The sequence below is a fragment of the Schistocerca cancellata genome, chromosome 9 (genome assembly GCF_023864275.1).
Source record: "Schistocerca cancellata isolate TAMUIC-IGC-003103 chromosome 9, iqSchCanc2.1, whole genome shotgun sequence".
NCBI classification, from domain to species: domain Eukaryota; kingdom Metazoa; phylum Arthropoda; class Insecta; order Orthoptera; family Acrididae; genus Schistocerca; species Schistocerca cancellata.
In genome coordinates, this window is record NC_064634.1 from 395,766,534 (window position 1) to 395,781,763 (window position 15,230).

Here is a 15,230-nt window from a genome sequence, read left to right on the forward strand (position 1 = left end):
CACTCGAAATTCTTTCCCAGTGCTAGTTTGTGCTCTGTCTCTAATAACCTTGTCACTGACGTGTTATTAAACCCTATCAACTTTTGACAATAGATTAAACTAACTCATGAGATAGGAATTCAAACACAGAACCACTTCTAAATTCAAAGATAGATAGAATCTCATTTCAAAAAATTAGAGTGCATGAAACTATTAAAATTGAGAAAATGCTTTTGGTTTGTATTAATCACTTCCTCACTAGTGAAGGTACTCTGCTAGTATCAGATGAGATATTAATAACAAGAACACTCCAATAACCTGTATTTAACTCGCTACGAAATCTAAGTGAGACCAAATTCAATATAAAACTTCCAAATACATAAAACACATGCCAGCACATAAGCTACATAACCAACAATGCGGATTGTTGTTGCAAAGTCAATTTATCCTTCCACTGTCAACATATTTAAATGTCTACCAGTTTTTAACATTTAAAATCATTTTATTAAAACTTTTCTTATCACATTATTACATTTATTCATAAATGTCTCCACAAACATGAAAGCTTTCTGAAAAAAGCTGGTTATTCTGAATGTTTGGTAAAAATTACTGAAAAAACTTTGTTCAGAGATGAGGTAGCAGTGATAAGAAAAATTCTCCTCCCTGAAGTTTAATTCCTACTCCAGTCTTTTCCTAGGTTCCTTTACTGCTTGCTCAATGTACAAAACGAATAACACTGAGGATAGCCTTCAACCACTGTTTCCCCTTTCATGATCCTTGACTCATAACTGCCATCTGGTTTCTGATAATCCCCGAGGTCAGCTTCTACTAGTTTTTCCATACTTAATGTTTGGTAATATTTGCACACGTTAATGCACACTTTCTTTGGAATTGTAATTCTAACATTCTTTTCGAATTGTATCTCACACAGCTTGCACACCATGTGGAATAGTTTTGTTGTGGCTGGCTCTCCCAAGGATATCAGTGATCCTGACACAATGTCGTCTACTCCAGGGGCCTTACTTCAACTTAGGTCATTCTGAGTTCTGTCAAATTCTTCTCGCAGTATCATACTCCCATCTCATCTACATCCTCTTCTCTTTCTATAATACCATCTTCAAGTTCATTCCCCTTGTATAAGCCCTCTATACATCCTTTCCATATTTCACCTTTCCCTTCTTTGCTTAGTACCGTTTTCCATCTGAGCTCTTGGTATTCACACAGCTGCTTGTCTTTCCTCTAAAGGCCTTTTTAATTTTTCTACACACATTATCCATCTATGCTTCTATATCATTACATTTTCCTCCAGACATTTTTCAGTTCCTGTCAATCTCATTTTTAGACATTTCTATTTGCTTTTGACTGCTCAGTTCTTACGTTTTCTCCTTTCAACTGTTAAATTCTCATGATATCCAAGGATTTCTACCAGGCCTTGTCTTTCTTTCTATGTGATCCCCTCCTGCAGCCTTCAGAATTTCATCTCTCAAAGCAACCTATTCGTCCTCCACTGTATTCCTTTCCCCTGAAACTCTCAAAAAATCTCTGGTTCTTTCTATCTTTGATTTACTACCTGTTTGCAAATTCTGCAGATTTGCTCTACAGTTCATAACCAGGTGGAGTCCACATCTGCTCTGGAAATGTCTTATAGTTTAAAATCTGGTTCCAAAATATCTCTCTCCCCATTATACAATTTATCTGAAATCTTCTGGTGTCCCCTGGTTTCTTACGTGTATATAACCTCATTTCACTATTCTCAAACCACGTGATAGAGATGATTAAATTATACTCCATGCAAAATGCTATCAGGCGGCTTCCTCTTCCATTCTCCCCCCCCCCCCCCCTTCCCAGTCCATACTTCTTGTTCCCACTATCAAATTGCCAGCCTCCATTACAATTAAATTTTCATCTCCCATAACTATCTGAATAATTCCTTTTCTCTCGTTACACATTTCTTCAAACTCTTCATCATCTATGGAGATAGTTGCCATAAAACCTGTACTACTGCAGTGAATGCTGCTGGCTTCATGCCTATTGTGGCTACAATAATGCATTCACTATGACGTTCATCATTGTTTATTTACATTCCTATTTTCTTATTTATTATTAGACATACTCCTGTATCCCATAGCAGCCACAATTTATTTTATTTTTTTAAATTGCAGCTACTATAGAATTCCATGATAAATAGTAAACTATGCTGTCGCAACTGAAGATTAAAAAGGTATCTTTCTTTAAATATATACAATAAGCATAGTTTCAGAAGAAGAGTTACAATACTAGTTCTCCATTTCAACATGTTATCCAGTTCCACACTCAGATATTTTGAACATCGCTCTTCTCTTATTGTCTTTTTCCTCCCACAATGTTACATTTTGCATGTACATGACTGTATGTACTAAGTTTTATTGATTGATTGATTTATTTATTTATCCTAAATTAAATCATTGACCTACACATAAAAATCTATCAATGCTTCCACTGAAAAATTTATTTGTGATTTCTTGCATTTTTATTTCTGTAATGGTGTTTATTATAATGATGTGAATAGCAGGTATTACTAATCATACTTCAATGTTAAGTAATGTCTATTACTAACAAGAAGGTAGCGATTTCTAAGTGTGTCAGTACTGTACTGCAATACATTTTCATTCTGGTGCACTTTGGTAAAATCCTTGTTATTTTGTTATTGTTCCAGCACCTGTGAACTGAGGTCTTTTCGTTGAGACATTTACTTTTTGCACACAGTTCATAAAATGAACTACAGTAAACTGTTTCTTTAATATTTTTGCTGATGATAGTTACCTTAGTATTCAAGCTCACCAATTGCTATTTCGACTGTACAGCCACATTCAAGTGGAAAATTTTGTAAGGACGCGTCCCAGCATTTAACTATACCATTTACACACACACTCACTCTTGAATACGTTATTGAATTTAAACCCTATGATAATGAATGCTTACAGGGAATAGGTACTATGACATCAGGCAAACTGAGAAATCCTACATACAGGCTAATAACCGCATATGCACACACACACACAATTTAAAAAAAAAAAAAAAAGATCTGAAAAAAGAAACATATACAAGCTGAGAGCATCCTGTCGGCACTTCTAATTAATAATACTTTAAATTTGTTAATAGCTCATACACATAAATTGCTGACAAGGGTAACAGGGAAGAATGGTGAAGTAAGCCAATTTGCTAGATGATGATTTGTTTGGCTTTAGAAAAGGTATAGGCACCAGAGACGCAGTTCTGAAATTATGGTTGATAATATAATGAGACTTAAAAAGAAACATCAAGACATGTCCATAGGATTTGTAAACCTGAAAAAGTGTTTATAATTTAAAGTGATGCAAGATGTTCGAAAATCTGAGAAAATACGAGAAGATATAGAGAGAGAGAGAGAGACAAGTAATACACTATATGTACAAGAACCAAGAAAGAACAATAAGAGTGTAAGGCAAACAACAAAGTGCTAGAATTAAAATGGTGTACAATAGTAATGCAATTCTTTAGCTCTTTTGTTCAATCTACATATTGAATAAGATAATAGAAATAGAATAAAGTTTCAAGGGTAGTATTAAAATTCAGAGTGAAAAGTTATCAATCGTAAGATTCACTGACGACACAGTCTTCCTCAGTGAAAGAGAATTAATGGGCCCAGTCTAATGAGTACAAACACAGATTGAAAGTAAACTGAAGAAAGACTAAGGCAATAAGGAGTGGCAGAAATGAGATTAGCATTAAACTTAAACATCACAATTGATGGTCACAAAGTAGACAAAGTGAAGGAATCCTGATAGCTTTGAAGCAAAATAACATATCACGAACAAAGCAAAGAAGACATACGGAAGGCTAGCAGAGGCCAAGAGAGCACCCCTGACGAAAAGAAATCTAATGGTATTGGACATATGCCTTAATTTGAAGAAGTAAACTGAACAATTTGCGAAAACAGTAGAAAATTAACATATGGCACCTGCATAAGTTCTAAAAACCAGAGGTTGATGAGAGTTTCAAAGGGGATATTAGGCAACAACTGATAGAAACAGGAAGAAAGGAATATATTGGAAAACGAATGGGTTGCTCTGAGATGAAATAGTAACGACTGTGGAGGTTCACATAGGGGAAAGGACAAAGCCTAGTAGAAACCCTTGGAAATCACAGGAGATACTGAACTCTGTGACCAATCGGAATGACAGGAGTGAAAGCTGATGGTAACCATAGATTAAACATTTGTTTGTCGATTATGTTACACTTCAACGCCAAGGTATTATAGAAACAGGAAGCTAGAAGTGTAGTACGGATGTCGCAGAGTCACGACTTTCCCTATATCCACACATCATCGTAAACTTACAGTAACTTATAGATGCATCGCTACGCACTTATCTCGTTAATGTGCATATACAACTGATTACGGTTCTTACCCTGTATTTCTGTCGTAGCTCCGAATCCGTTTAAAATGAAAAAAAATTGTGAGGCCCAGGACCAACACTAACAGCGTAATTCCTCGTTGTCGCTTCCAATATACAAATCAATAGCAATCAAGTTAAAACTAACGGTAAAATACGAAAACCAACACTATAAGTAAACACTTCGAAGTTATTGGATGTAATTTATATCACAATTTCTGGAAAAATAGTTGCTTATTTATTGAACCCGAAGGCTTGAGCCACTACAGACGTAATGCCTAGATGTTGTTCGCACTTTAAAGATGTGGAGTGATACTAGATGTATGCCTTTCAAGACAGTGAAGTATGTGATTCAACAACGATGCCTACTTATGCAACGAAAAGTACATTAATACTTAGAGCTTACGGTGTCAATATGACATTTTCACTATTTCGTGACGAAACACCGATTATACTCATACGGCACATCAAACAGCAACACACTGCAAACCACTATATGTATATTAAATAAACAGCAAATTCTAAAAAAATTAAAAAATCGAATTCCGTCAGCAATTTAACCAATCCTGTGTCTGGCTGACAAGTTCATTTCACGCTACTTTTTATATGTAGAATCTCTGATTTAGGGGAGTGGTATATGAGTGCCGATACAATAACATTTGCCGAAATCATGGATAGGCAATCGCGTTGCAAGTGGTCGACGGAAGAAACTGAGACTCTGCTTTCCCTCATCGAAGAATTCGACATGATACCTTCGTTATTTTTCCATCGCTGCAATCGTGATACATTTAGACGACTTAGTTCAGAACTGAGCACTCGGTTTGGTATACACCGAACCAAAGAACAGGTCCGTATACGATGGAAACATATGAAGCACGAATACGTAATGACAAAAAAGACAAACAGCCGACACCATCTCTCAAAAAGCGTGGAACCTATTTTTGAAAGACTCGATATTTTAGTGGAGCGAGCGCAAAGAGGACTGATAAGCCACATCGAAAGTGCCACTTTAGGTAAGTGATTTATGTTTTATAATGTTATTTATTGTTAACCACTCTTGAAAACGGCGTCGACGTTTGCGTGCACTTGAGATTGTTGTCTGTAACTGGCAGTAGTACGCAGGAATTTTTGTTTTCTTTATTCATCTTGCTAATGAACGCATTCTTCCGATCATATTTAACTGCTTCAGTTATAATGTATACACCGTATGTATATATGCAGTGCTACGTTGCTATCGCTGTTTGTTAATGAGATTCGATGTTTTTCTACAAATTTTCAAATTTATTGTACCTCATATCCTAACTGTTTAGTAGCACGTCGATCCTCTAGCTGCGTCAGCTGACAAACGACTATCATAGAAAGTTAGAAACCATTTCCTTATACAGGAAAGATATGCTACACTAACGGTTTAGGCAACCCGCTAATGAATCTTTATAACAAAGCTATGTATTTTAAGTATTAATAAATTACGGAGGTGATGCTGCTGTGTTATCTAAGTCATAAACTTGCACTGTCCTTTTTTTTGCATTTTAAGTAGCAGAGGCAGAAAAAAATGTTACAACTTGGAAACAAATGCTGGGCTGGATTTTACTTACTAATCTTTCTGTTGCGCTCCCTCACTTACTAGCGATTACTGGATGGTATTTTGTTTAGTCATACAATCTTTAGCATTGGATGCGACGTGACAACACCGTGTAAAGTTTACAACAATAACAAAGAAAGATCTCTTTCTGTAGCCGTCTAAATAGCGTTATTTGTCACATCTCACCACTGCATGAATGGACTTGGCGCAAACAGCTACATTTTGTAGCATTGGCAGGGGGAATCAGAGGGGGCAGCGAGTCGGCGACATGAATATACATAGGCTCCCGCCACTGTCAGAGGCACAGACAAGACGCAAAAACTGACGGAATAAATATGAATTAAAGACGATCTTTAAGAATTAACCGAGAGAGGTATGTATAGTCTCCTATCCCTGATGTTGCTATATTCTGCCTACGAAAAGGAGCCTTTCCTTTGGAGACTGCACCAACACACGCTGTTGTCACTGTCGTTTCTGCAGTATCATCCTGGCCAAGCAGCATTATAAAGAAAAAACTATTACCCAACAAACGTCCATCGCTACCGTGGTATATTTGGCAACGGTACTTTCGTTTGACACAGCTGCCGGACTTCACAGCAGGCTGATGTTCAACAACAAAGTTCTTGCTGCTATTTCGCCACGGTATTGAAGGATCTTAAAGGTTGGCGAGCAGGTGCTGAAACAAATATGCTATTTGACCGAAGGATTTCGATTAGAGCTAGAGAGTCGAAATATTTGATAGAATAATGAGGGAAATGGAAAACCTATGTGATATACGTGACACCATCTCATCTGGCTTTAATTTCCGGTCTGGAAATGGCTTATATCTCACCGTGAAATGAAATGTCGTGTGGCTAGAGCCTCCCGTCGGGTAGACCAGTCGCCTGGCGGAAGTCTCTTCGGCGACTTGGGTGTTGATGGGGAGGAGATGATAATTAAGACAACACAACACCCAGTTCCTGAGCGGAGAAAATTTCCGACCCACCCGGGAATCGAATCCGGGCCCCTTGTCATTACATTCCGTCACGCTGACCACTCAGCTACCGAGGCGGACATACTTTATCGTGAAAACTATGCAGTTGATATTGGAGCCAAATATAGCAGAAATGCTAACCTAGTGGAAATAATTAATGGAGTAGATGCTTTCAAGTTCCGGATGAAAGAACTGATTAAGAGCGTTGATGTGGCTTGCTATTAAAATATTTTGAAATTTTTTTCATAGTTAGGGTTAAAAGATGCGTATCGAAATATCGAGATACCCCTGTAGACATTTAGAATTATGCCAGTAACAGCCACATTTTGTGAACACAAATTAAATTCATAAAATACTGCTTAAGATCGAATATGGTTGAAAGAAGAGTATGAAATGTAGCTGTCTTGTTGACAGAATACGACACAGATGCTAAACGTGTCGTAAATGAGATAATGAGTTTTCTTCTCTCAAAGCAGGTAAATGCAAAGGGAAAAGGATATTCTATCAAGTCCTAATTATTTCTAATTATTAACTCATGCATTGTTAATAATTAAGTTCAGCAAACAAAACCTGTCTTTATCATACATCATACTACAACCAATGCACAATAGCTCACATAATAAGATATGGATTTTTTCGTGTGCAATATTTTTCGCTAATGTCCATTAAGGTAAAATTTTTAATAATACGTATTTTATTAAACCTACACATGAAATCATCAGACTTGCTAAATCTATGTAGAAAAACTGCAGGAAGGTAGTTTCACGGTTTTTTTTTGGGGGGGGGGGGGGGGGGAGAGGAAGAGGAGAGGAGGATGCGCCCGGTGTCCCAACTCGGAAGCCGCGCAAACCTGAACTTTCCACTCTTTTTGAAATTACGTTTACTTTCGTATGTGCAATGTCTTTGACACGCAGTTCATGGAAAATAATGGCGTCTCTAATCCAGTGGTGGTATCGACGCTACCCTACAGTCAAGCTGGATTTAACTCCTTTTACAGTGACCAGCCACTCGCTCACCAGCCCTCACTCACCCCCGCCCTCCGCTCCCCTCCCCCATATTAACTGTGGACCTTACTGTTGTGATGGAATGACTTACGTGCTTCTAAGGTACTGAGAGCCGCACCGAAGGTGCAACCACAACGGAGGGATTTCCAGAATATTCACTCTGCAGCGGAGTGTGCGCAGACATGGAACTTCCTGCCAGATTAACACTGTGTGCCAGAGACACAAAAACTTAGGACCTTTGCCTTTGGCGGGCAAGTGCTCTACCAACTAAGCTAACCAAGCACGACTCGCGATCCGTCACCACAACTTTACTCGCCCGAGAAAGGCAAAGTCGCAAGTTCGAGTATCGTTCCGGCACAAGTTTTAATCTGCCAGGAAGTTTTAGAGCGGTGACGTATCTGTTGAGAGGCCAGCTAGACGTGTGATTCCTGAAGAGGGCAACAGCCTTTTCATTAGTTGCAGATGATCGACTGATCTTGCCTTGTAACATCAGCAAACGTGGCCTCTCCGTGCTGGTACTGCGAAGGGCTGAACACAAGGGAAAGTGACAGTCGTTACTTTTCTCTTAGGTAAAATAGCCCCTCAGTCGGGTCTCTGGGCAATACTACACAAAAAGATGTCGTCATGAGGAATAACAAAACCAATCTACGTTTCCGAGTGTGGAATGTCATATTTCTTCCTCGGTGAGGTAGGTTAGAAAATTTTAAAAGGGAAATAAATAGATTGGACAGTGAGGATTAGTGAACTTCGGTAGCAGGATGAATAGGACTTCTGGGTAGTGGACTAAAGGGTTATAAATACAAAATCCAATGGAGGTGATGCAGGAGTAGGTCTGAAAGAGAATAAGAAACTAGGAATGCGGGTAAGCTACTACGAACAGATACTGAAAGCATTATCATAGCCAAGATAGACACGAAGCCAACGCCCACCACAATAGTGCAGGTTTATATGCTACTTAACTCCACAGATGATGAATAAATTAATAGACTGTATGATGAGATAAAAGAAATTATTCAGATAGTTAAGGGAGAGGAAATATACTTTTGGTGCAAAAAAATCACAGCACCAAGAAGGAATTGTGCGACCCAACGGAAGTTGGTAGGCGTGTTGCTACATCTGAAAGATAAGGTCTATTCAAATTTTGCGCCAGCCGCATAAGAGCGTTAGTTATCTTTGAGATTGGGCATCGTGAGTTGATGTTAGTCAAGAAGGCCATTAAGGCGACAAAGACGTCATTATCAACACATCACTGAGTTTGACATGGTCGTGTAATAGGGCTATGAGGAGGTGGATATTTCTTCTGCGATGTTGCAGATAGGCTTGGCAGGAATGTACCCACTGTACGCGTTTGCTGGCGCCGTTGGTCACGAGACTGCCCATTCGCAAGAAGAACGGGCTCTAGACGGCCACGTGGGATAGGAAAGACCATCTTCGGCGTATGACTGTGACTCATCATACTGCTTCTGCAGCAGCCATTAGAGAATCAGTTTGCGCCGCAATGACACAACTAACTGTTACAAATCGGTTACATCAGAGGCAGTTGCAATCCAGATGCCCCGTAGCGTGCGTTCCACTGACCGCAAACAACGGTCATTTGCGACTTCAGTGGTGTCAAGCGAGAGCTCATTGGAGGTCAAGGTGGCGGTCTGTTGTGCTGGTCCTGCCACAGTGCCAGTGATAACCGAGTGTTGGATAGAAAGGGGACAGTTGAGGACCTGCAACCAACCTGTCAGCAAGCTAGACACGTTGGACCTACACCTGGAGTTATGGTCTGGGTTGCGGTTTCGTAGAGCAGCAGGAACACTCTCGTTGTTATCCCACGCCCCGTGACTGCAAAATTGTATGTCAGTGTGGTGATTCGACCTTTTGTGCTGCCATTCATGAATAGCGTTCCAGGAGGTGTTTTTCAAGAGCATAACGCTCGTCCACATACCGCTGTTGTAATCCAGCATGCTGTACAAAATGTCGATATGTCGTCTTGGGCTGGTAGATCACCACATCCGTCTCAAATCGAGCACGTATGGGACATCATCGGACGACAACTCTAGCTTCATCCACAACCAGCATTAACCGTTGCTTTACTGACCGACGAAGTGCAACAGCCATGGAACTCCATCCCACAAACTGACATTCGGCGCTTGTACAACACAATGCATGCGTTTACATGGTTGTATTCAACATTCTAGCGGTTACACCGGTTATTAATGTACGAGGCGTGTTTTTTAAGTAAGTACTGTTTTGAAATTTAAAAAAAGACGTGCTAAGATATCTTAATAATTTTGTTTTTACATGAAAGCCTGCACCTTAATCTACGCACTGATGCCATTACAGTCTGATTCTTCCTTGTTTACGTTGTGTACTGAATGTTTAAGATGCCTCCGATAATCGTGAGTCCCGCCGACTGTGAAGTACGGGCTGTTATAAGATTTCTTAGTGCTAAAGGCCTAAAAGCGATCGATATTCATCGTGAGATATGTGCAGTTTACGGAGAAAACATTATGAGTGATGGAATGGTAAGAAAGTGGGTAAGAACATTTAAAGATGGCCGCACAAATGTGCATGATGAACAACGGAGTGGGCGTCCTTCGGTCGTTAATGAAAGTTTGGTGCAGGAAGTGGACAATAAGGCGAGAGAAAACAGACGCTTTACGATTTCCTCCTCGCGGGATGACTTTCCTAATTTTTCTCGTAGTGTTTTGTATGGCATTGTGACCGAGCACTTGAATTACCGAAAATTGAGCGCACATTGGGTACCGAAAATGTTGACGGATGTGCAAAAACCAAACGTTTAGACAGTGGATTGACTTTCCTTGAGCGGTACCACAACGACGGTGATGATTTCTGAAGCCAAATTGTTACGGACGCCGGCCGGTATGGCCGAGCGGTTCTAGGCACTCCAGTCCGGAACCGCGCTGCTGCTACGGTCGCAGGTTCGAATCCTGCCTCGGGCATGGGTGTGTCCGATGTCCTTCGGTTAGTTAGGTTTAAGTAGTTCTTAAGTCTAGGGGACTGATAACCTCAGATGTTAAGTCACATAGTGCTTAGAGCCATTTGAACCATTTTTTTGCTACGGGCGATGAAACATGGGTGGCCTACGTCACACCAGAATCAAAGCAACAGTCCATGGAAGTTGAGCAAGGGCACCGTTTTGCTGCAAGACAATGCCCGTCCGCATGTGGCGAATCAGACCACAGACTCATCACATCTTTTCGATGGGAAACTCTAGATCATCCTCCGTACAGCCCCGATCTTGCGCCCAGTGACTACCATCTGATCCTGCACCTGAAGAAATATCTGGGCGGTCGGCGTCTTCAAGACGATGACAAAGTCAAAACAGTGGTGATGCAGTGGTTAACGAGTCAGGCGGCAGACTTCTATGAGGAGGGTATTCAAAAACTGGTACAACGCTATTACAAGTGCCTCAATATTGACGGAAATTATGTAGAAAAGTAGATTAAGGTACAGGCTTTCATGTAAAAATAAAATTATTGTGATATCTTAGCACGTCTTTTTTTAGATTTCAAAACGGTACTTACTTAAAAAAACACACCTCGTACCGGCATGTCACATAATTTGCAGTGGCTTATCCGACGGTTACATTAACATGTGATCTTGCAATGTTAATCACTTAAATATGTTACCTAGACAAATGTATTTCCGAAGTTTCATAACTCTTCATTAATTTTTTTAGTCTTGCGATTTTTTTCCGTCAGCGTATAATTGTGATGGGGGACTGGAATTCGCTAGTAGGAAAAGGAAGAGAAAGAAAAATAGTGGGTGAATATGGACTGCAGGGAAGGAATGAAAGAGGAATCTGCCTGATAGTGTTCTGCACAGAATATAATTTAATCATCGCTGACACTTTGTCTAAGAATCATGAAAGAAGGTTGTATATGTGGAAGAGACCTGGAGATACGGGAATGTTTCCGATTGATTGTATAATGGGAGAAGAGAGATTTTGAACCAGATTTTACACTGTAACGCATTTCATGTGGTGGAAGTGACTCGGACCATAATTTATTGGTTATTAACTGTAGATTAAAACTGAAGAATTTGCAAAATGGTGGGAAACTAAAAGGAGATGGAACCTGGATAAGCTGAAAGAACCAGAGGTCGTCAAGAGTTCCAAAGCGAGCATTAGCAACGATTGATTGAAACAGAGAGAAGGAATGCAGTGGAAGACGAATGTGTTACTTTGAGAAATGAAATAGTGAGGGCAGCAGAGAATAAAGATAAGGCGTAGTAGATGTTCTTGGATATCACAGGAGATACTGAATTTAATTGATGACAGAAGAAAATACAAAAAATGTAACAAATGGAGCAAGCGATAGGAAGTACAAACGTTTAAAAATGATATTGGCTGTAAGTCCAAAATGGCTAGAAGGCATATGTAAGAGTATAGCAGCATCTATCACTGGAGTAAAGATAAATACCGCCTATAGGAAAATTAAAGTGGCTTTTGGAGAAAGGAGAAGGAGCTGTATCAATATCAAGACCTCGGATGGAAAACCAATACTAAGGGAAGAAGGGAGAGCTGAAAGATAGGAGAGCGGCTATACAATGGAAAGGAACTTGAAGGCAACATTATAGAAAGTTAAGAGGATGTAAATGAAGATGAGATGGAAAATATGATACTGCAACAAGAATTTGACAGAGCACTGAAAGACCGTAGCGGTCGCGCGGTTCCAGAATTAGGGAAGGATGGGGGAGGAAATAGGTCGTAACCTTTCAAAGGAACCATCCCGGCATTTGCCTGAAGCGATTTACGGGAATCACGGAAAATCTACAACAGGATGGCCGGATGCAGGTTTGAAGAACTGTCCTCCCGAATACGACTGCGCCACATTTCTCGGTGACCTCGAAGCAAGGCACCTGAAGTACACGACATTCTATGAGAACTAATGATATCCTTGAGATCCATGAAAAAACTATTCCACATGTTGTGCAAGATGTATGAGACAGACTTCAAAAAGAATGTAATAATTCCAATCCCGACACATGCGAATGTTACCAAACTGTGAGTTAAATAAGTCACGGTTGCAAAATAATAATACGAATTCTGCACAGAAATAGTGATGTGGGCCGGCAAATGCCCAGTGGACAGGACAATTGTAGATGGGTATTTGCCCGGGAATTTGCCCAGAGCAGTTTTAAATGCCCAAAATCTGAACATTTATAAGAAAAGTACTTTTTAAAGTTTCTACTGTTACAATGTATAATATACCAATTAAAAGAAGGGAAAAGGGCGATATTCCTGATATTAAAAGTTAGTAAAGTTTACACTTTCCTTTATTACTAAGAACGGAAGGAAAGAAATATTTTTTCCGTAGTGCAAGTGCGCGCGCACACACACACACACACACACACACACACACACACACACACACACACACACACACCGTGTTGAACAGCTGTGTAGTGACAAGCCAGTATAAAAAACATTGCCCTTAGGTCGTCACTTTTGTAATGTAAGAAACTTTATAATCCATGTCAGATCTTTGAATATTATTGAAGAATTATTATGGATAACCGAATTATTACTGAATGTATTAAACAGTTGGAATGTGTTTCTTGATAATAAATGTATTCTTAAATGCTAAACAATTTTCAGTGAAAAAACAAAAAAAATTTATTGTCATATGCACCGATATTTGAGACAGACAATTGTTTGCTGGTCTCTCCTTTCTTTATCTACTTTCGTCTGCCTGCATGGCCGTGGAGATAAACTGAAAACACTGTCACAAAAAAAAAGATTTAATATCAAAGAATGACGCTGATATCGTTCGATTTCGATTCTAGTCGATTCCCAGAGAATCCGCGAGTCTTGGAATTGTTGAATCGGTACAGTACGTGACACATACCTAACTAAAAATCGTTATGGATGAACTTTTTTCACTTTAATTCCAGGTATTCTGAGAAAATATTGTGTTATTGCTTTTTTTACAGATAGGTAGTAGATGAAATTTTGAGTGGGTAATTTCAGGTAGTTCATGCAATTCTGTGGGTTATTTAGTTAACTGGAATTGGGCAACACTAGTCTGATCGTCTGACAGTTATTCAAGTCTATGTAGGTGAGTGAGAAGCAATATAACCTTGTGTGTGTGTTATTTACGACGTTATAGATAACAGGCTATTGAGCAGTTGCAAGATGGTTAAGAAAGAAGGCCCTGTTTGGAGATTTTTCAATTTAAAAGGGAAAGGAATATCTTGTAAATATTGTTTTAAGGGATACAAACAGTCACATTCCAACAAAATGGAAAAGCATATCAAAGAGTGTTTCAAGCGCCTTCAGAGTTTGAAAAGCGTGCTTGAGTTAGATACAGTGACTGTCAACAACTTTTTAATTTTTTAAATTTTTTATTTTTTTTTATTTTTTTTTTTTTTCTTGCAGTTGTACAGTATAAGTAAAAATAATATCTACAGGCTAGCTATTTTATTTCAAAAATTCCTTCAGACTTGAGTGTCGTAATCTTTTTTTTTATTCTGTGCTACCCCAAGAATTGACCTCATTAATTATGTAAAAAGTTATGTTTAAGTCCAATTTATTTCTCCTAATAACCCTCCCATAACTCTCAAGCAGCGTTTTCAACTTATTTGCACAACCACTGAAGAAGCAGTTTGCAAAACATCTTTTCCAATACAAAATATCAGTTTAATTTTTTTTTATACACACCACTTATTAATCTGGAAAATGCGTAAATGTATGGACATTTATGAATTTTGGGCATTTGTCTCTAGGGCCTAGGCATTTATCCTGGACATTCGTCCCAACTTCTAAATGCCCGGACATTTTACACCACTATACTGAAATATCGATCAGAAACCAGGTGGCAGTTATGAGTTGAGGGTCATGAAACGGAAGCAGTGGTTAAAAGGGAGTGAGAGACAAGGATGTAGGCTATCGCACATTTTTATATTGAGCAAGCAGTAAATGAAACCAAAGAAAAAATTGGAGTAGAAATGAAAGTTTAGGGAGAAACAATTAAAACTTTGAGATTTGCGAAGACATTGTATTCCTGGCGGAGGCAACAAAGGACTTGGAAGATCAGTTAAACGAAACGGATAATGCCTTCAAAATAAGTTACAAGATGAACATCAACAAAAGTAAAATAAGGGTAATTGAATGGAGTCGAATTAAATCAGGCGATGCTGAGGGGATTAGAGTAGGAAACGAGACACCAAAAGAAGGAGATCAGTATTGCTATTTGGGCAGTAAAATAACTGATGATGGCTGAAGTAGAGAGGAGATATAAAATGCAGAGTGGAAATGGTAAGAAAAG

At 39.1% G+C, this 15,230-nt stretch overlaps 1 protein-coding gene across 1 annotated transcript in view; it reads left to right on the plus strand.

Annotated features, from left to right (window-relative positions):
* Positions 1–5,031: 5,031 nt before the first annotated feature.
* The window catches only part of LOC126100822 (protein bric-a-brac 1-like), a 485,405-nt gene continuing 475,206 nt past the window's right edge, over positions 5,032–15,230 (plus strand). Inside the window, exon 1 of the mRNA XM_049911458.1 lies at positions 5,032–5,404. Coding sequence (XP_049767415.1) covers positions 5,062–5,404 — 343 coding nt within the window. The 5' untranslated portion in view covers positions 5,032–5,061. The remainder of the gene's footprint in view (positions 5,405–15,230) is intronic.